The sequence below is a fragment of the Prenolepis imparis genome, unplaced genomic scaffold (assembly GCF_030444845.1).
Source record: "Prenolepis imparis isolate NDT839.2.m4 unplaced genomic scaffold, iyPreImpa1.0 SCAF_4, whole genome shotgun sequence".
In the NCBI taxonomy this organism is placed as follows: domain Eukaryota; kingdom Metazoa; phylum Arthropoda; class Insecta; order Hymenoptera; family Formicidae; genus Prenolepis; species Prenolepis imparis.
This window is the reverse complement of record NW_028141162.1, coordinates 750,216-770,730: the sequence shown is the minus strand read 5'-3', so window position 1 is coordinate 770,730 and position 20,515 is coordinate 750,216. Positions and strand designations below refer to the sequence as shown.

At 34.7% G+C, this 20,515-nt stretch overlaps 4 protein-coding genes across 5 annotated transcripts; 3 read left to right on the top strand and 1 right to left on the bottom strand.

Annotated features, from left to right (window-relative positions):
• The first annotated feature begins 1,519 nt into the window (after window positions 1-1,519).
• Window positions 1,520-8,723, top strand: LOC145935557 (ras-like protein family member 10B). The gene is made up of 5 exons (XM_083037021.1): window positions 1,520-2,262; window positions 4,563-4,830; window positions 5,432-5,668; window positions 6,304-6,507; window positions 6,878-8,723. Exons 1-5 carry the CDS (start codon window positions 2,174-2,176, stop codon window positions 7,001-7,003), a joined length of 924 nt encoding a protein of 307 aa, XP_082893147.1. The 5' UTR covers window positions 1,520-2,173; the 3' UTR covers window positions 7,004-8,723.
• Window positions 8,724-9,264: 541 nt separating this feature from the next.
• LOC145934698 (citrate synthase, mitochondrial) lies at window positions 9,265-12,066 on the top strand. Its single transcript, XM_083035355.1, has 7 exons — window positions 9,265-9,676; window positions 9,923-10,261; window positions 10,597-10,802; window positions 11,070-11,202; window positions 11,281-11,475; window positions 11,562-11,663; window positions 11,869-12,066. The coding sequence occupies exons 1-7, from the start codon at window positions 9,428-9,430 to the stop codon at window positions 12,064-12,066; spliced, it is 1,422 nt and encodes a 473-aa protein (XP_082891481.1). The 5' UTR covers window positions 9,265-9,427.
• Window positions 12,067-12,466: 400 nt separating this feature from the next.
• Window positions 12,467-15,298, top strand: Rnft2 (ring finger protein, transmembrane 2). The gene is made up of 5 exons (XM_083035809.1): window positions 12,467-12,831; window positions 13,178-13,444; window positions 13,530-14,213; window positions 14,302-14,517; window positions 14,603-15,298. Exons 2-5 carry the CDS (start codon window positions 13,196-13,198, stop codon window positions 14,834-14,836), a joined length of 1,383 nt encoding a protein of 460 aa, XP_082891935.1. The 5' UTR covers window positions 12,467-12,831; window positions 13,178-13,195; the 3' UTR covers window positions 14,837-15,298.
• Window positions 15,299-15,589: 291 nt separating this feature from the next.
• On the bottom strand, window positions 15,590-20,448 carry LOC145934915 (mediator of RNA polymerase II transcription subunit 25). 2 transcript variants are annotated; one of them, XM_083035808.1, is made up of 15 exons: window positions 20,091-20,448; window positions 19,663-19,788; window positions 19,472-19,517; window positions 19,259-19,383; window positions 18,898-19,117; window positions 18,212-18,791; window positions 17,848-18,131; window positions 17,526-17,707; window positions 17,287-17,449; window positions 17,005-17,196; window positions 16,726-16,917; window positions 16,443-16,628; window positions 16,296-16,355; window positions 16,099-16,218; window positions 15,590-15,952 (listed from the first exon to the last, which is right to left on the bottom strand). In XM_083035808.1, coding segments are annotated over exons 1-15 (2,622 nt in total). In that variant the 5' UTR covers window positions 20,093-20,448; the 3' UTR covers window positions 15,590-15,808. The 2 variants fall into 2 exon arrangements, with proteins under 2 accessions (XP_082891934.1, XP_082891933.1); XM_083035807.1 differs by having other exon boundaries at window positions 17,848-18,134; window positions 20,091-20,446.
• Between the last annotated feature and the right edge of the window lie 67 nt (window positions 20,449-20,515).

Sequence of the window (20,515 nt, the reverse complement as noted above, 5' to 3'; positions counted from 1 at the left end):
ATCTACTTGAGCGTTTTATCGTCGAGATTCTGTTATAATTAATAGGAAAAAAATGGAAATGATGTGACAAAGGGAAAGTGCAATGATGATATTGTCTGGGACACTTTTGTTGGGTGAATCTGATCGCGAGTGCGACGAATGAACGGGTCGGATCTAGACGTGCGTGATGATCGATGATCCAAGGACATCCTGAACTCGAAGAGATCAAGGATCGAAGATTGATTCGGTCAATCACGAGCATGCATTGCGCATGGGTTGTCTCAGTCAAACGTAGTAAGATGAAATGACTTTTGTCAGCAAGATTCGAAATCAATGTGTAATTTTTAAAATTACACAAGTTAATTTTTGTAATTAAATACTGTTCACATATATGCGAAAATAATCGCTATACTTCTTCGCGACGCGAATAAATTAACATATATTTCTTTCGTACGCACATATATATGTTTCTTTTCATCAACATAAGAACTTGTGTTGAAATTATGGCAATTTCTATATCTGGTTCTGCAGAAGTTCGTTGACTTTCGGATGATACAATATTCTCAAGAATATAATTAACCGCTATACGATTCAACGTGAAAGAAATGATTTTGCAATAAAATTACACGGCGAGAACGTTTTCTAAACATTTTCTCGACAGAAGCGAGTATATACGCACAATAAGAATACGAATTCTTCTAACATTCTAAAATCTATTACGAACGTTTGTAACAAAATATAATACAATTGTTTGACTATGTGATGACAAAGGCAGTGATATACACATACATACATAAATACGTGAGATGCAACGAGTTACATAATCTATCTATATAAAGTAGTGAAATATTGTAGATGTCTCTTGGGAACGTTTTGAATTGAGAGGATGTGAAGCGAGGCAAAATGAACTCGGAGTATCTATTCGGGATGAAATAGTACCCAAAGGACAATCGAAACCTCTTTATTTGTAGCATGAGATTGTAAACATCATTGACATTTAGACTCTAAGAGTTAAACAATACAGTGAGATAATTTTTATTGAAGAAGATAATCCACATTAGCGCATTTTTCCAATTATATACATATTTATAATATATATCAAAAAAAGATAAAAAGTAAAAAGATGTAAAAGAGGAGAAAATTTAAAAGCAGCAGAGTGTTGAAGACACTGTTGGCGCAATCGACGAAGAACTCATCTTTAATAATCATTAGGAGGCTCAAACAACGAAATCGATCGAAATTAAGCGACACTGGGGCAACTTGTGAGAATTTTTTGGCGAATCAGCGATAACCATAGGTACAAAAACTGCGAGCGGCTGGAGGAGGCGAAGCCTCCCGCCGCACAAGCACTATCGTAAGTATTATTTGTAATCTTTTTTTCTCGAAATATCTTATACTTGTCTAATTATTACTTAAGATATGCACGAGAGAAAATCATTTCATATACCGTTGAATAAAACGCTATGTAAAAATGTATTTTACATATATTGATTTGTTATTATTTCTCTGTGTTTCGTCTCAATATAATGAGATCTTTAAATTGATTTAAAAAAATCGATATATCTAATCAAAATCTCTCTGTGATACGAGAATTATGAAATAGTTTTTCTTAAAAAGAGTTAACGTAATAATCGCACTCTCATCGATTACTTTTGATCACATTACATATTAATATTATGAAAGCTAAAATTAATTAAAAGCCTGCAGCTATGCATAATTAGCTCTGCATACTATGACATTCTATTGATGGAATAACAACGACGACGACGGAGCCGTCTTTCCCAAACTTTAACGTAATAATTTATATAATTTAATCCGATTAATAGACACACTGTGCGATGATCTCTTCGTCCTGCAACCTGGCACGTGCACGGGAAAATTTAGAAATGTAGAGAAATATTTATCATTCAAAGAATTCCACCGTTCAATATTAACAATTCGAATAATTCGGAGAGACATTTTTAAACATTATATCTCCGCGATATAATAATCGCAGGATTATAATTCTCGGCATATACACATACGTATATGGTCGTTGATCCCTGCCTGAGAAGAGACAGTATCCCGGAGTTTCTCGTCAGTCGATCGGCGAACTTCGACCGCGAAGGTCGTCCGAACGCGGCGACAGATGCGCGATGCGAGCATTCGTTATTTATTGCCATCGCGATCGCGATATTATTTCTAATTCAATCTCATGGATCGCACGCTTAGAGACGACGAGACGTCATCGAGCTCGATCTTGCAAGCGAACAGACGGCTTTTGGGTAAACGCCTAATTCGCTTGTCAATACACGTGACGTTTCGATAAGTTCATCGTACTCTATATAAATGCGAGATATTTTTATTTTTTATTATATAAAAAGAATAGAAAAAAAACGTTGCGGGGAAAATTTTATATTGATTTTATTTAAGAACATACGATATAAATAATTTTCTGTCAATTTAATCTTTCTGAACGAATACGAACGGGTATCCAAAGCAATTTTAAATATTAAAAATGTGTCGAAACTTTTCTATGCCCGCGAAACAAAATACAAAGGGCCTTTGTATTCGGAAACCTAGTAAAATATAAATATAACGGGAAAAAATGTTCAACGCTTCCAGCAGCTGCTATAAAGAAATTGTCGTAGTGCAATGTGTGAAAAACACGCAGTTGGTACCCGGGTAGCTAATATACATTGATGTGAAAAGGTGAAAAATTAATCATTCACAGAAGAATTCAATATAATTCATTATTGTGCTTATTTTGTGATGTAATGTTATATTATAAGAGCACTTAATTAACTCGATTATTTAATCACGAATTGGGGATTTGATTGATTTCCATTATAAAGTGCATATCTGTCGTTCTCTGCTTTTTATGGCGGCGTAAATTGACGCACCATGTTCGAGTTTAGAGAGCAGGAGAAAATATCTTGTATAATCTTATCCGTATTAATTAAATATTATTTTTTTAATTTATAAGCGCGTTATATATAGTTTTTAGTAAATTTATATAGAAATATAATTTACACACACAGACGCTTTATTTCAATTTCGTAAATTGTAAAACCCTGACACGCCATTGGATGCTATGCATCTTCGTGTAACGTGTCTCCTTGCAATTGATACATTATTTACTATTTCTTTCGCAGAATTATATCTTGAAATTAAATCTTTTCAATTATGGATGCGCTGCAAACGCATTTTGTTCGCGCGTGCAATCCTGCAAAGTAAATACTTGAGAGAAAGACAAACGAATCCGATCTCGATACACTGTAAAAAAATTTTGTGTAAAATTACAACTATTATAGTGGGTAATTTTAAGACCCACTATAATAGTTGTAAATTTCCACGCGTTTGTAAATTTGCAGTATATACAAGTAAAATTAATTTCATTTGTAATTAAGCTGATTGCAAAAATAAATTTACAATATGTATGTAAAATTATAAAACGATAATGTAAAAATATTTTTTATAATTGTATTATTAAACATATTATTAAACACAATATATTATTAAACATATTATTATTATACATATTATTAAACATGATATATAGAATATTACTGTTGTATTGAGTAATATTACAAAAATTTAGATAATTACATAAAATCTTTAAAATATCATATTATTTCGTAAGTTTCCATATAAAAGAAGATATATTTACATAATAAAAGACAAATCTACATAATTTTGTGGAATTACATAATTTCTGTATAATTACATGATTTCTTATATTTACAAGACTAATCATGTAATTTTTACACCTATTATTTGTGTAAATTTACTAAATTTTTTTACAGTGTAGATACGCAATTTATGGATGCGTGTGTGAAGTTCCCGCATAAAAATTTATTCTCTCTCATCGTTTCATGAATAATATATATATCTTTACGACGGAAGATTCTATAGAATAGTATTATATATCTATTGCAAAATCGACAAAACAAATGTTCAGAAAATACTTTTCCGCGAAGTTTTCTACGGAAAACTTGGTACTTTACAATACATGCGAAACGATGTTCTCGTGACTAACGGCTAAAGTTGCGATCTCATTATTCGTTTCTTCCGAAGCGGATTCTAAATACTGTTAATTAATTCGTTCCACCGGATAGTTGCGCATTTTCTCTCTTTCTCTCTTTCTCTTTCTTTTTTTCTGTGCGGGCATATCGTAAAAATCAAATCGACGTAGGAAACAAACAAGGTTTTTCAATCATTTTCGCTACCTGCGTGGTATACTAATTAGACTATGATATTTAACAATTTATCAGATTTCTCAATTTACCACTTTTTTGCACAAAATTTTTTTCTTAATCTGATTTACATTTTTAAATCTTAAAAAAAGGATTCTGGCTTTAATTTATATTGATGAAATCTTGACTATACTCTTTATATAAACGTAAAATACACGGTTATGAACTTTGAGAATAACTTTGGTAGACTATACAAACAATACTATATAATCCTTGATATTTCATCGAAATTTAATATGCGGATATATAATTTGCGGAACATGCACATCGCGAAATTAATTCAAAACGACGAGATTCATTCGCATCGCAATATTCCCAAAGATCGGATCTCACGAAGTTAATAAAATCCCTCGATACCGTGTACACCGAGCAACAAGTTTTCTCTACTGCATATGTCACACATATACACACTCTATTTGCGTGTTTCACACAATTCGATTGCCTCTCTGCTGCAGAGTTGGACCTCGATTATTTGGAAAGAAGAGGAGGAAATACAATAACCTACGAAGGTGCCGATGGCGGATCGAAAGAAGAGGATAGTCCCGCGGACACATTAGATCGCGTTAAAGTTGTCTTCCTGGGTGCACCCGGCGTGGGAAAGACAAGTATAATCCGAGTAAAGTCCTTTCCCATTACATGATCGTATTATCAATTACTTTTACGTATTTCGCGTAATATTTTCTAGCCTGTTTTCTTCAATTAATTTATCGAATATCAAACGTGTAGTCAGTTACGTGTGCATCGAATTTCTATCAGTTTAATAGATTTATTCTGAAATAAAAAAATATTCAATTTAACGTACAACTTCAGACCCTTTGATATTTTATGAATAAATATAAATTGCAAATAGTTGTCTATTTTTTTTATAAATTACTTTCAATTAATTGCATCGACGACTTAGAAAGTGTTCCACATATACGAAACGCGATTTTACATGCGCGCGCTTCATATACAATTGACGAAAAGGTGTCGGAATCTTTGTTTCAAAGCCAGGAAGGGAAGAAATCGCGGAAACGAGTCGCTCGGGCGCTCGATTCATTTCCGATAGCAGTTTCCGCTTATCGAAGGCGACGATTATCGACTCGCGAGATAATTAAAAGGCACAACGAATTTCCTAAGGAACGCCGTTCGCTTCCGACGAAAAAAAAATGTGTCATTTTATTATAGCTCTTATGCTCTTATTATTTTTACGAACTCCGTGATTTTCATGCTTCCAGCAATTTGTTTGGAGCGAGTTCTCCGAGGAATACACGCCTACCGAGCGAAGGGAGACATTTTATCCGAGTGTGGTGCTGGCCGATCGATTGTACGAACTGAAGATCACCGATCTGCCGACCATTCCGTACTTCCCGGTGAGCTCGCATCTGGAATGGACCGATTTCCGTTATTATGGATTACGGAGCGCGACAGCGTACGTGCTCGTGTTTGATCTCAGTAATCAGGACACGTTTCAGGTATGTACCCCACGCTGACGAGAAATTCGACATTAAAGTGTGATAAATTGAACGCACAGGCTCTCTCTCGCAAGAGACAGAATTTTATTTCGACAAGTCAGTGTCAGAAACTCGCGACAAACGTCTTTCTTCGCAAAGTTTTTTCGCGCGAGATTTTTTTTCTCACGAAACCTATCACTTCGCTTCTGCGACTTGCAGCCGACACGAAGTTGCCGGCGTAAAAGTTTGATTATCTGAATGTTTGCCCGGGTGACGAAAGGCCGGCCTCTTGGGAACAAAACCTAACACAGAGTTTGCACGAGTTTTCTGAATCGATTTTTACCGACAACAAGTCAAAAGTATAGATGAAGAACGCGTCGCTATATATAATAATAATGTTACGCGTGATCAAAATCTAAATCAGTTATGTACAACTATATATTAGACTACAAAGAGAAGAGAAACTCTCTAACTCATATTTTATCTAGAAATATTACAACGCGCATTTCTTGAAAAAATGCATGGTATTAAAATGACGCATCTACTTCTTATAAAATTGAAATACTGAAAAATATGTACAACTTTACAACATGGAAAAAAATAGCTAAAATTTTTTTTTTTCTGTATCTTCTCTTATTTACGATTTATTTGTTCAGTACATCAGGATGTTACGCGAACAAATCTACGAGGCTCGCGACATGAGAGGCGTACCGTTGCTGGTGGTCGGAAACAAGCAGGACGAATTGTCGCAGGCCGTCGCTTCCGGGACCAGATACAGGGACATCGTGAATCTCGTCCGGAAGCATTGGAGATGCGGTTACGTCGAGTGCAGTGCCAGATTTAACTGTCGCGTCGTACAGGTGCGCTTCATATATTATTTATCAATCTCCTCGTCGAGAGACAATAATCTACGTATTACCCTCCCCGTTCGAATTAAAGTTACCTTTACTCTCTCCTAGTTACTTCAATTTCATTATTATTCTATCGTATTTAGCGAAATTAAATTATTGCGACGAATAATGATTGAAATTTCTTTTTAAAAAAAGTCGAAAAATTTCGAACAAAGAATTCATCGCTAAAATTAAAAGAGTAGAGTTTTTAGAATATCTTTCAGAATTGTTTAAGTTTCGTTGTTCTATTAAATACAATTTTTGTGGATTCGTAAAATAATAAATATCAAACATTTCACAGAAATTAAAAATAACTAACAATTGTCTCGATAATTGATAGGTATTCCGAGAACTGATGAAGAATATTCAGGCGATAGAGGGTAAGCCAAATTCGCCATCACCCGCGACTTCGCAACCGATGCGAGCCTATCCGCACGACACCGGCGAGAAGTGCATTCTTCTCTGACATTGAGACTAAATCATACCCCCGAGGTCATACATAGATCTCGTGCGATCGTGCAAGAAAATGCGCTTTTCGATAGATATACAGAGACTCGTAGTCTCTCGATTTAGCGTACCGCGGATCATTGAGTCTCAAGCAATGAAAATTTGCTCAATAAAAGAGCACACACATCGATCGGCGAAAGTCGAAAGCAATAGACGTACAGATGATTCTTCTAAAGTTGCAAAGAGTCGTCGAATAACGCGCGCGAAGATGTACGAGCGAGGAGACGTGATTTCGGAATAAGAGACAATAATAATTGAAATTTCGAAAATAATAATCGAAAATAAAAAAAAACGTCAACGGTAAATTCGCAAATTTCAACCGTATATATAAAAGATTTTCTAATCTAACGAATCATTCGCCAAAATTTCCAGACTTTAGTGGACTCATCTCTCTTCGCGGTATTACATTTTTTTTTGTATTCGCATTTGTATGTCACTTGTACGTGTGTTTAAAGATTATATTTCTTTATATAAATCACACAAATTATGGCGTACATATGCGATTTTTGACGAATCAAAATTATATATAGACTTCATTGAATTTCTCCGAAGAAAATGAAATCGTGCCAATAGAAATTAACATTCGATAATGACGATAAAAAATGTTCGGGAGGATTATCGAATGTGAATAAAAAATAACAAGATTATACTAAATAAGATGAGAAGATAGCAAAATGCAGCGGTCGAGTGCATTTCTTTCAGCTCAATCCTTTCCTCATGCTGCATTCGGCCTAAATATAATATTGACGTTGTATTAGGAAGGTATTCGGAAAGGACGAAGCAATAGTATTATATATATACATATACACATATAATATATATATATATACACATATATATTTTACTATACTCTGTTAAAAAAGTTAACCGATTATTAATTTAATGTTGAACATATATAGTTAATCATTCGCGAAAAACGTAATCGTTAATATGTAATATATATTACGAGATGTTATATACTTAGTATTATACTAGCATATATCGTGTATATTAGCGTTATTACCGTTTGTATGTATTCTATGATAAATGCAACATGTGCATAGCCACATATATATATATACGCGCGCAATTTTTATCTTAGATCTTGAAATATGACACATCCCCGTTAAATTCGTTAAACGCGCCACTTTAATCGCCCATACTCACAGCGTATCACGTATGCGTAGAACACTATACATTAGCAATAGAATGTTATCAATATTATTATTATCTGTTATATTTGAACACATTTGTTGAGAATAATCATACGAGCCAGACAATGATATAAAAACATACATAAATGCTCAATTACTCGAATTGCACAAATGCATTTTGTAATACGCGAACGCATGTATTCGTTAGAAGTTAGACGTTTGTACGAATATCGTAAATCGACGTATTTTCGATGGTTTGGAACGAGAGAGAGAGAGAGAGAGAGAGAAGGGGGGAGGGAGAGGAAGAGGAAAAATTGCAACCGTGAAGAAACAAAAAATCATTAAAATATAAAACAAAAATACACCGAAAATATGAGGCTGCGAGTATCCGATATTTTTTCAGATGTGATTCCCTCGTTCTACACTATCGATTTGTGTCAGTGTGACATGTAACTGATACATACAAATACGAGAACGATATTGTACAAACTACAAGCGATGATCTCTTATTTTGTATGTACGCACGATATTATTCGCAATAAAAATCAGCAAAATATTAGAGATGCGCATTTTTTTCTACATGTAGCCCAAAAAATGCATTCCGCGTTGAAAATTGCCTAACACGTCTGTTTGCATAATTATCATTTAATAGATTACAGATTTTCATTAGTGCGGTAAGTATTAAATTAAAAAATTATATATGTATATATAAATATATATATATGTATATATGTATATTCGACGCAAAAACAGCAAAATCGAAAACTCTCGCTTCTAATTTCTCTTCGTCAGATTAAACGTCAAAATGTCTTTAAAGTAACGCACAAATTGTTCCATTGCATTTCAGATGAAAAAAATAAATCCAAGTGTTCAATTCGCATCAAATAAATTGAAAATAAAATTCAACACACACGCTGCTTCATCTTTGCTATATCTTTTACGTAACACATCGTCGGTCAATTCGGACTCTCGAAGTGAAGAGATTATTAAAGATTACGAAAGATGTTTCAACCGTCAAGAGGATTCCGATGTCGGAAAGTTCGTTTGTTCACTTTATGGGATAAGGGAAAGAATTGCATCAGCGAAAGAAAGGCTAACTTTGGAACGAGAGAATGGCACGTATGACGGTTGGAATTGATTTATCGAAGTACGAGGTTGCGATATATAAGTAATTCGCGCGGGAGAAACTTGGCGAGGAACTCGCTAATTCCATTCGTGATTCTATTTAAATACGTAAACAGCTTTTCAAAATGTACGAGATGAACATTAAATCTGTCTGCTCTAAGGTAAGCAAGACGAGAGGAGAACCCAGCACGAGCACAAACTTAAAGGAGGCTCTCTGCGAGAAGATCCCCGTGCATCACGATCTCCTGAGATATATTCGACGTTACTTCGGTCCGAATATTATCAGTCAGATTACGATCGACAGTCTGTACGAAGGATTGAGCGACGTAAACGCAATCGTTAAAGAAACTTCGGAAATCGATCCTAAACGCGGCGTAATATGATCGCAGAATATTCATTTACTGATATAAACACAATATAAACAATATATCTCGAAAAAATTATGCTGAAGAAACACGAGAGAATTTCTCTTGAAAATATTTGCTTAGCTTAGTATTTCATTCTTATATTTTTATAATAAATTAGTTAAATTAATGTACTCTTTTATCGGTTTGAGAAAGTTTTAAGCTTGTCGTGGATAAAAAATATCGATACTTTTCTTATTTTCGAAACTTCTTTAGCTCGTGTACCGTGGATTGACTATACCGGAAGTAGTCACTCTATTGCCTCGTCAAGGAAACTCGCCGAGTGCGGAAGCTATCTTTTGGCTGCTCTTAACCGGTGACATTCCGACGCAGCAGCAGACAGCTTCGCTGATCGCCGACTGGACATCGCGACGTCAAAAGTGCACCGAGTGGTGGTCAGGACCGCGGAGTGAAATGATAATTTCAGTTTTGCGCTCTATGCCCGAGGCAATTACACCCATGCATAGATTATCGGTCGCACTCACAATTTTCAACATCAGCAAACAAGCGAAGGAGGCCAAGAGACACGGCGCTATGCCGTATACATATTGGGAGGTAATTGAAAAAAGATGTCATTATGAAAATGTTTACTCAATAAGCAGAAAATCGCGTTACTTATAAAAATTGACATTTTATTAATAAAAAAAAAATATTTGTTTTCTTTGACAAAATAGCAAAGAATATAAAGTGCAAAGGACGTAGTTATATATAGCGAGTTAAAATAGAAAATATAAACTATATAGCGACTTTTCGGACCTACCTAATAACATTTTGCAATATATATATATATATATATATATTACAAAATGTTATTGTTTTATATCTTTTAATTGATGCGTCTATTATATTTCTCTCGATATATTTAATAAAACGTTTATTTTGACTTTAAGTATACCTATGAGGATAGTATGGAATTTCTTGCAACCTTACCAGCGATCATCGGTCTGGTTGCAAAGAGAAAAATGTTGAAAAATGTGAGCGGTGACGGCGATTGGGTTCAATTTCTGTTAGAATGCTTAACCAACGTGAACGAGAGCTTTGACAGTCGAAAATCATCAGTCGCGGATTTCCTCAGGTTGTACATCACTTTAAACGCGTAAGTATAGCCTTGAATTTTTAATTGTTTCCAATAATACAAATTTTCACGGATAAAAAGTAAATTCAAACATTAAAACATACATTTAAAAACAACGAAATTAATTATCTAAAATATTCAAACAATTCAAAGTAAAAATTAAAGAGAAAAATGATTAATTGAGAGGCGAATTTCGTGTTAGAATTTAATGTTGAAATCCTACCATTTTATCTTTCAAATTAACCAAGTATTGAGGGAAAAATAAAAGAATCGAACAATTGTTAACAGTGACGATGACGGGGGGGCTCCTGCCGCTCATGTCACACATATTTTGGGTGCGACTGATCTCCATATAAATGAGGTATTATCGAGCAGCGTTTTGGCGTACGTCGACGAGCCTAAAAGTGGAACGATGTCGCAGGTTAGTTGAAAAAAATAAAATAAAATAAAAAAATATTCTTTACGCTTTTCTAGCTCTTTTTTTTCATACATTATGTAGTGGAAAGAATTACAAACGAAAGTGCAGAATGCGCTCGGTCGAGCGTGGACGGAACACGCCTTGAGAACTCTCGTGCTAAATTTATGGAGCAGAGATAAATTGATAGGACACATGGAGGCGGACTTCTCCGATCCACGGTACACGGCTCTCCTGGATTATGCCAGACAACATTTACCCGATAATTCCGAAATCAAGGTACGTGTATGTGCGCGCACGCGCGCGATAAAGAAAACATTCGTCTTTGCCAAGGTACGCGATAAAACTAATTGTAAAATCTTTAGCTCTCGCAGGATATCACGCGGATAATACAATCGGCGCTGAAGAGACCGAAGAGGAGGGATATTTATCCGGAACAGAGCGTCATAGCTTCACTTATTTTTCAGGTAAAATTATATGCGCGCTTTTTTATATAGCAGGAATATATATAATTAAAAATAAAATTTTTAAGTGCACAAGATTCAATATTTATGTCTCTTTCATAATTTCGATTCTTTTTTTAAAAAAAAAGATCGAAGAAAAAATAAGACAGCGCTCATTATGTATTCTAACAAATTAGTGGATTGCTTTGCAATGATTTATTGTCTTTAGTGCTACGGATTGACGGATATGAGCCTCAATCAAACGATACTTTACATGGCGCGGACTTTGGGAATGATCGCCTCGATTATTTGGACGACAGTTGTAAATGCGCCTGTCGAGCATCCGATATCAAAGTGTACTTACAGTTACATAGAATCGGCTCGCGATGATATCACAAAAAAGCGAAAATGTAAAACGACCTTGTAAGCTTTCTTAAATTTGACCATTTTTCTTATCTTTCTATATAAAAAGATTAACACATTAACTATTAATTATTCACCGACCTTTCTTCCATTTGCGTGAAATCCTTACGTAATATCTCTTCTGGAAACTATATGCGACGCGACGCGCACTTTTTTCAGATTAATTAGTCATGAAAAAGAGAGAGAGAGATATGCGTTTTCGTATTCAATCATCACGTGACCATTTTTATGATACACTATACGACATCTATGAGCGATTCTTCATATTATCTTATCTAAATGCACAGTTGATACAGCAGAAATCTTCTTCTTTCAGCATCAATAATAATAAAAGTGCACGGAAATAGCACGACTGGAATGTTTATTAGATATTTCAATCGAATAAATGTGTGTGCACTTCTCTCTCAAACTCACCTATAAAAAAAACTCTACCCCGCACTCGACAAGATGGGAAAATTTATCGGAGAAAAAAAAAAATCAGAACGCGCGCGCTTCAGCTTTCAAACGTCCCGGTTACACGTGCTCGAACTAGATCCAATTACCGTCGTACAAATAATCACGAAGAAAATGGCGTGACACGATGTGTGTTCACACACTTATAATTATGATATGATAAACAGAGATTCGAGAAGACACGTCAAAGAGAATACACGCTGTGAGAGACGGAAAATAGACGAAGTGGAATATCTTAGATTGCATAAAGCGGAGAATCGAACATGATTCGACGATCGTAGCAGAATTTGTGTACGATTATAATATATATCTCAAGGTATATATTTTATTTTTTTTTTTTGCAACTTTAAAATTGTTAAAAATGTCAGGAAGCATCTGCTGTCATTGTTTGATTGTTTCCTTGTCTTTGACGCTTCTATGTCGTGACATTTATCTTCGTTATCGAAGTTATATAGAACTTAATAACGTTTAAAGCATGCAATGATGTATTCATTTCAATAAATTAATTAAAATAATATCACATATATTACGTAATATGCTATACTGCTCTGTGATATCATTTTATAAAAATTGTTTATTATGTATACTGATGAAATATGCAGAACTTTGATAAACTATTTCTTGTTGATGTTAATACATTGATAAAAATTTGTATGTTCTAGAATATCTTCTTCTAAAATATGGATGAGAATAGACCAACAGAAGGAGCGTTGAGGGGTAATTGCAATTTGACAATGTCAGATGTATCAAATTCAAATGAAGATAGACAAATTCAAGAGTCACCAGATAGTGCTAGATGTACATTAGGAAACATAAGCCCTGGAACAACGTTTAATTTTGGTGTCAGAACAGCAGAACGTTCTAGAATATTTGCAGATAATATATCCTCCACTATTCAAGGAATTCGTCCTCTCATACAACAGGCAGCGGTATGTACTATTGCAACAATGCATCGCTGAGTATTAGACAAAGACAATATTTTTTATCTTAATCGTTTTCTTTTTCTTGGGATAGCCTAATATATCATTGTCATCGCTCTTGACTATTCACGGACTCCGAAATCAAGTTCATCCAGTTGCATTATCAAGCGACAGCTATGTAATCGATCTAGAAGAACCTACAGCAAACGATACTCACAACGAACCTATGCACAACCATCACACAACATCGACAATGTCGAATAACTTGTCGAACAACATGCCTGAGGCAGCAAACGAAATTATAGAAAGTCAAAATAATAATAATAACAATGCCTCGGAGAATACTATCGCCAACAATAGGAATGTACAAATAGATCCGGAAATTCTAGCGATGCTGAAGCAGTTTCAACAATATGTTCCCTTTATATTCATTCTTCTCATTAAGGGTCTCTATGATCACAGAGCTGGAATATTCATGTTCGTTGTACTGCTGATCACATTCATTCACGCCAATAATGATCTCAAACGCGAGATCGCTAAACAGCATAATCGTAGTTGGTGGCTGCTTATAGTGATCCTGGGTTACATCACCGGCTGTATCGTATTTGTGGGTTACACGTTCGATCTCCACGCTTTCGTTCCTTACGCTGAACCGCTCACAATCTGGGATTTGCTCTGTTACGTCACAGTGATGGACTTCTTCCTCAAACTCATCACTATTATGTGCAAAGTTCTCTTGACTTGTCTACCGGTACGATTACTGGCATTCCAAAATCGCGTAAGTATCCTTACTTTGATTCAAAATTATGGTTGGAATTATTTATGCAATATAGGCAAGATGAAATACAAATGTCGATTTATTTCAGGGCAAGTATTATCTTATGGTAGAAGCGACGTCTCAGCTTTATCGATGCGTCGCGCCTGTCCAACCATGGTTGTATTACTTGTTCGGGACGTATCAAGGTCCGGAGAAAATCATAGGAATTTTCTTATCGGTCATGTATAGCATGAGCAAAGGCAACGATTTATTATTACGTTTCAAACTGTTTCGCACCGCCGTATGGAAGCTGTTCCAAAATGTGGTATGCAAAAACTTGAGTTTTTTTTATTATTTTCAAAATTGTCGCGTTATCGCAACGTTAGCGTAACAATGCTTTTTCTTTGTAGAGCTTAGGAGTATCTCCGTCGAGGGAACAGCTGATTGCATCCGGCGATATATGCGCCATTTGCCACGAAAAATATACTACGCCGGTCAGGCTTCATTGCAAGCATATTTTCTGCGAAACATGTGTCTCGACGTGGCTCGACAGAGAGCGATCATGTCCGCTGTGTCGCGCGTCCATCACAGACGATCCGATTTATCGGGATGGCCATACAACACATTTTATCCAATTATATTGATTCCGTCTTCAGAGATACAATTTCTCTTGTACAGTCTTATTATTACTAAGTAAAAACGTAACAAATTTTTGTTAATGGCAAACACATATTCACCATTATTCGCCATTATCGAATAGTTTTTAAATTTTTATATCTTTAAGTTACTTATGACTCTTAGATTAAACTCTTTGATAACCTTTTCGAACTAGCAGCAAGTGATACAAACAACGTGATCTTTTAGTAAAATCGATTCCAGTGGGACAAGATTCTCAGATTGAAAGATTATATATGTTTGAACATATGTAAAATATTTTGTATATAAGTAGGCATATTTATATATAGGGATTTCCCCTTGTAGTGTTAAATTGCAATAGTAAGACAAGGGTTATGAGACAGAACTTTTAAAATTTTTGTTCATTACTCACTAAAAGAAAAATTCAATCATTATGTTAGATGTTAGATGATATGAAATTATTTAAGTTTATATAATTATTCTCTTCAATTATATTATATATATATTATATATATATATATATATATAATTAACTTTTTCTCCAAATTTTTATTTTATACACAAAAAATTGTTGGATACTACATTTTTATGACTACAATTTTTTGTCTTCCTCTCTTTAAAAAAATAATATATATCTTCCTTGTCTTGATATTACGTTAATGTACGAAACATACAATCATTTAATAAAGATTACAATTAAAATATTACATAATATTACCCATATAGCTCATTATTACATGCAACAACCCAGATTCATGGAGTTTCATTTCAATGTTGCAAATGTTTTAATACTCGTATTCTGCCTATTCCATGCATGTATATATTTTTGTATATTTTTTTTAGATAGATTTCTATGTACAAATGCTACTTATTTTCATAAATGTACGAAATGTTAAAATCGCGTACATTTTCTTTAAATATTATTAAATTAATAATTTAAAAAAAGAAAAAAATATGAGAAAAACTTATCTATGATAACCTCAACCAAGAAAGTCATAATTCGATACATCCTCAAACTGTTGATTTTGTGTATTACCAGGTGCCATCGGCCTCGCTGCTATCTGTCCCCTTGGACCCACCATTTGTTGTTGCACTCCAAACACTTGTCTGTACTGAGGTTGTGGCTGTAAAACATTAATTATTATATATAATATATTATATATATTTGTGTGTGTAAAGTAAAAGTTATTAAAAATATAAGCATTGATATAAGAAATAATGTGAATAAAATATAGTTTTTCTAGAAAACTTTCATTGAGATGATTCTTACTTGTTGTAATAAATGTCTGAGACCAAGATTGTTGGTAGAGACAGGACGCATCAATCTTTGAGTGTTTGCCTGTTGATTGGACATAGCGGCAGCATTCAGACCTCTCTGTGCCTGTTGCGCCTATAACAATAATTATTTTTGTATCATATGTATTAAAAAAAGAACATGTATTGATAAGATTATCAGAAATAACTTACCTCAAGTTGTTGTTTATATTGCATTTCTTGTTGCTGGGCCACTTCTAAATTTTGTTGAATCTGCACAATTATATTGCATACATAATGAAAATTTTCAAAACTTTTGAAAAGCTAGTGTCTCTATTAAATATAAAAGTTTATACTTACATTTACTTCTAATTGAGATTTATACTGCGCTTCTTGTTGTTGCGCAGCCTCTAACGTTTGCCTCAGCTGTTGAATTTTCAACAAATTTTGATGCCTAGCCATCTCTATATCATCAAACGGAGGTCGTTGCTGTCCAATCATACCGCCGGCACCAGTATTCGCTTGGGGACCACTTATTCCGCTATTCTATAAATATATAACAAATATATATTAATGAAAGTCTATCTATCGATAACTGATTCTGTTTTTTAGAATTGTATGCTATAGCATGTTCGCACGTTACCTGCATATTCATTTGAGTTTGAGGGCCACTAGTCGAAGTTAAGGTTTGCGGAGGAGCGTTCGTAGATACTACGTTCTGCGTTATTTGGCCACCGCCCATTGCCATAGTATTCGTTTGGGACATAAGAATACCACCTTGTGTACCTGTAGTAGGCATGGGTGTGGGAATCGTATTTCCTGGTCCAGGATTAGCCTAACGAAATCGTACGAATATTCTTCGATGTTTTTCGTTTCGTCAATTCATATATAAAATTCGATTCATTTTTCATTATATACTCACTTGTCCCTGCCTCATAGAAGCATGAGACGTTTTCTGTTGTTGTATCACTTTGCGAAGACGATCTACAAAAGCCGTTTGATCGTTCGGGATAAAACCTAAATACGTTTTCTTCTCTGCGGTGTACAAAAGTATAAGTACTTTTATCTCACAAGCCGGACTCGATGGAGCAGAGGTGAAGTGGACACATCCTGCCTGAGATATTCCGAATTTTAAACATTATTTTTGTTTAGAAGAATCGTATCGTATAATATATATAATACATATAATAATGAATATATTTACAAATCCAGCGCTCATCATTTTCGTCAAGGATTCTAATGCTTCACACGGCGTTGGATGAAAAAGGACTGATTTAGAATTCTTTAGATAAGATCCACCAATATTTCCTATCAATTGTTTCGGCATCAATTGCATTATCAATTTCGGCGGCCACGTATCAGCTTTCCTAAAAGATAAACAGTGTGTAAAGTAAGAATAAAAAAAATCTATCTCTATTAAGATAGCGAGAAACAATAATTTACAATTCTGGATCTCCATCTTTTGAATTAGCCGAGACTTGACACGGAACATGTCTCGTTTGTTTTTGCGCATCCGTAGGATTTTTGGCCTTTTCGATCCATTCCACGATACCTTGCCAAATGGTTTGACGTTCGCGTTGTTGCAAGAGTTGTTGATTTTGTACAGTACCAGTAGATACAGTACCCTAAAAGATCATGATAAAATTGAAATATATTAACTAAAGCACGTCCTAACAACATGTTCTTACATATAAAATATTATACATTTATAGATTAAAATATAAAACATATAATTAAATGTAATATCAATGCAACGTTATTATGCCTGTGTTTGAGGATGAGTAATTTGTTGTGTAATGGAAGACACCGAGACTGGCGCTTGTTGCGAAGCTGTGACAGTCTGCGGCACTTGAGTGGGCACTGATTGGCTAATGCAAGACACAGTGAGTTGTGATCCCGGTTGGCTGTGGGTCGGTTGTGTGGCCATGGACATGGTAGCCTGTTGAGCATTTTGCTGTTGCAGCTGCATTGTCAACCGCAGCTGTTGCTGTTGCTGGGTGAGTTGCTGTTGCTGTTGTTGCGGATTAGGCGCCATAACATTATTGCCAGCTACTAAAATGAATATTTATATAGTTCGCATTATCATAGGAAAATAAAAGGTAAGATTTCATCATCGATGAAACTCTTACTTTGACCAAATGCGGCTACATTGAGTCCCAACGACGAAGGTGGCTGCGTCAATTGCGCTATTAAAGCACTGCTCTGTGCAGGCGCGGTAGCACCCGCTGGTATATACGGTCGCATCCATCTGGCCCTCGTGGGTATGTTCACTCCTGCCGGATGATAATTCGATGGTGCGGCTATCTGTGGGTTATAAGGCGGTCGTGCGGCGTTCATCGGCGCCGCCATGCTTGATGGTACGGTCTGATGGACCGCAATATTCTGAGGCGTTTGATTCCTGAAGGGAGGACCTTGCTGCTGATTCGGCGGGGCGATGTTCTGCTGTACTTGATTAGTGTTCGGACTGTCATTGCTCTGCAACGGACTTAGAGGGATTTGCGTCACGCTAGTTGTGTTGTGAACATTACCGCCCATTTGTGGACTAACGGGTCTTTCCTTTAAGTTGTAATTTCGCAGCAGTACTAAATGCCGCGGATCTTTGGCATAGTTTTTCGTTTGCGATGATTGTAAATCACCGCCAGCCTTTTCAAATAACTTGTACAATGCTGGAATCTTCCTCGGTGATAATATAGAAATGTTAATATTTCTCTGAAAAATTATGTAAATAATTAATAAGAAATTAAATAAAATAATATAAATATATATAAGACATGCTCTTTGAACACATTTGACATAATTCTCTTATATTGCTCACCTCTTGATAGATGGCAGCCAATTGCTCAATAGTGTGACCAGCAAACTTGTAAGATTCTTGAATCATAATTTGATATGGAGGTGAATTACATATCAAGATACAATGTTTCTGCGATGCAGTATTTGGCTCTCGTCTCAGTTGCAAGTCTTCAAAGCACTGTAATCCCGTTGCAAGGCCTTCACCTATGTTTGCATAGGATTCTCCCTTTCCACCAACCATTCTAGAAAATAGAATGTTATTAATAAAGTAAATTAATTGAAAGAAAGAATATCTAATTTTAAGAATATAATATATAAATGTATTATTCCTAGTTCTGCATGAGATTTCTTTGCAAAGGATTAATTATGTATTGTATGCTTACTCGAGTTTATCCAGAACCATCAATAACTTATGAGGATTTGAATAAGGTCCAAAAGTGTCTGTACAAGGTAATGGTAAGCAATCGGCAGCGTGATAAACAACTATTCCATACAACGTTGTACTATTCTGTGTTATACAAATATCAATTGTTAAGATAAATCATAAAGCATTAAAATAACATTAAAATAGCATAAGAAATATAATTATATTGTACCTCGGAGACATATTCCCTGTCTTCTATGCCACCTTGACTAAAATATCTGTGCATAGAAATATAAAAATAAACTGATAAAAGATGTCTCTTTACATTATACATAACATAAAATTAACAATTGCAATATTTTTACATTTGTACATTGAATGTATAAAAAGTATATAGACATATATTTATAATTTGATACTTACTCTAACGTAGGAATAACATAATTTGTTTTAAGATCATTAAGGTACGCGCCATTAACAGCTGTTCCTTCAATGACAAATATAACATCAGCTTGTATTCCATGTTCAGTAGGTCCTGTTACCATTGTCCTAGAATATATAAGAAAAATTTTATATATAACTTGTATACTTCCCACAAAGTTTTTGTGTATATAAGAAGCATCTTTTCAAAGATTTACATTATCTAGCTTTAAAATAAAAATTGATAAGTTTTATTTAGAGCACAGCCATTACAAAATTATACAACCATGTTCTACTAAGATAAATTTAATGTATGTAAATTTAATAATAGTTAAAAAGTTTTTTGAACCTAACCCTAACCTAAATTAAATTAAATATATTCCAAACTTATTATATAATTATTATTTAAGGAACGATTTTACAAAACTTACATTCAGTAAAAATTGACAAGTTTGACTAAAGAATCCTATCTGTCTCGATATGTTTCCAAAAATGTATATACGTATAATCCGAGAACAATAATTGTTTATTTTTGGTAAAAACTAGATAAAAAAAACAAAGTTATATGGGAGTACATTAATTATACGTTTGTCGTAATAATGCACCAGCAAAATAACACAATGGGATTATGTATAACTGTTTATTTGATATTAGAAGGACGCGCTATTCCGCAGCCAAGCCGAGAATTCTCTCTTCCCTGCCATTCTGAATTTCTGAATCTGAAATCTCCCCACTCCCGCACTTTCCACTTTATAAAGTTTCTCACTCTAATCTAAAGCCCATGGAGGTAAGAAATAACAGGAGGGAGGATATACCCCCCTTGCCTGGCAAGCAGACGTAAGGGGGGAACACTAAG

Excerpts from the sequence above, each read along its gene's own strand:
- Rnft2 (XM_083035809.1), top strand. The coding sequence starts at position 13,196 with ATGGATGAGAATAGACCAACAGAAGGAGCGTTGAGGGGTAATTGCAAT. Across the intron at positions 13,445-13,529 it reads CTCTCATACAACAGGCAGCG|CCTAATATATCATTGTCATC; the intron begins GTATGTACTATT and ends TTCTTGGGATAG. Across the intron at positions 14,214-14,301 it reads TACTGGCATTCCAAAATCGC|GGCAAGTATTATCTTATGGT; the intron begins GTAAGTATCCTT and ends GATTTATTTCAG.
- LOC145934915 (XM_083035807.1), bottom strand. Across the intron at positions 17,708-17,847 it reads TTACTCATCCTCAAACACAG|GGTACTGTATCTACTGGTAC; the intron begins GCATAATAACGT and ends ATGATCTTTTAG. Across the intron at positions 15,953-16,098 it reads TCAGACATTTATTACAACAA|CCACAACCTCAGTACAGACA; the intron begins GTAAGAATCATC and ends AATGTTTTACAG.
- LOC145934698 (XM_083035355.1), top strand. The coding sequence starts at position 9,428 with ATGTACGAGATGAACATTAAATCTGTCTGCTCTAAGGTAAGCAAGACG. Across the intron at positions 9,677-9,922 it reads AAATCGATCCTAAACGCGGC|CTCGTGTACCGTGGATTGAC; the intron begins GTAATATGATCG and ends AAACTTCTTTAG. Across the intron at positions 11,476-11,561 it reads CCGATAATTCCGAAATCAAG|CTCTCGCAGGATATCACGCG; the intron begins GTACGTGTATGT and ends TAAAATCTTTAG.
- LOC145935557 (XM_083037021.1), top strand. The coding sequence starts at position 2,174 with ATGGATCGCACGCTTAGAGACGACGAGACGTCATCGAGCTCGATCTTG. Across the intron at positions 4,831-5,431 it reads GAAAGACAAGTATAATCCGA|CAATTTGTTTGGAGCGAGTT; the intron begins GTAAAGTCCTTT and ends TCATGCTTCCAG. Across the intron at positions 5,669-6,303 it reads GTAATCAGGACACGTTTCAG|TACATCAGGATGTTACGCGA; the intron begins GTATGTACCCCA and ends TTATTTGTTCAG.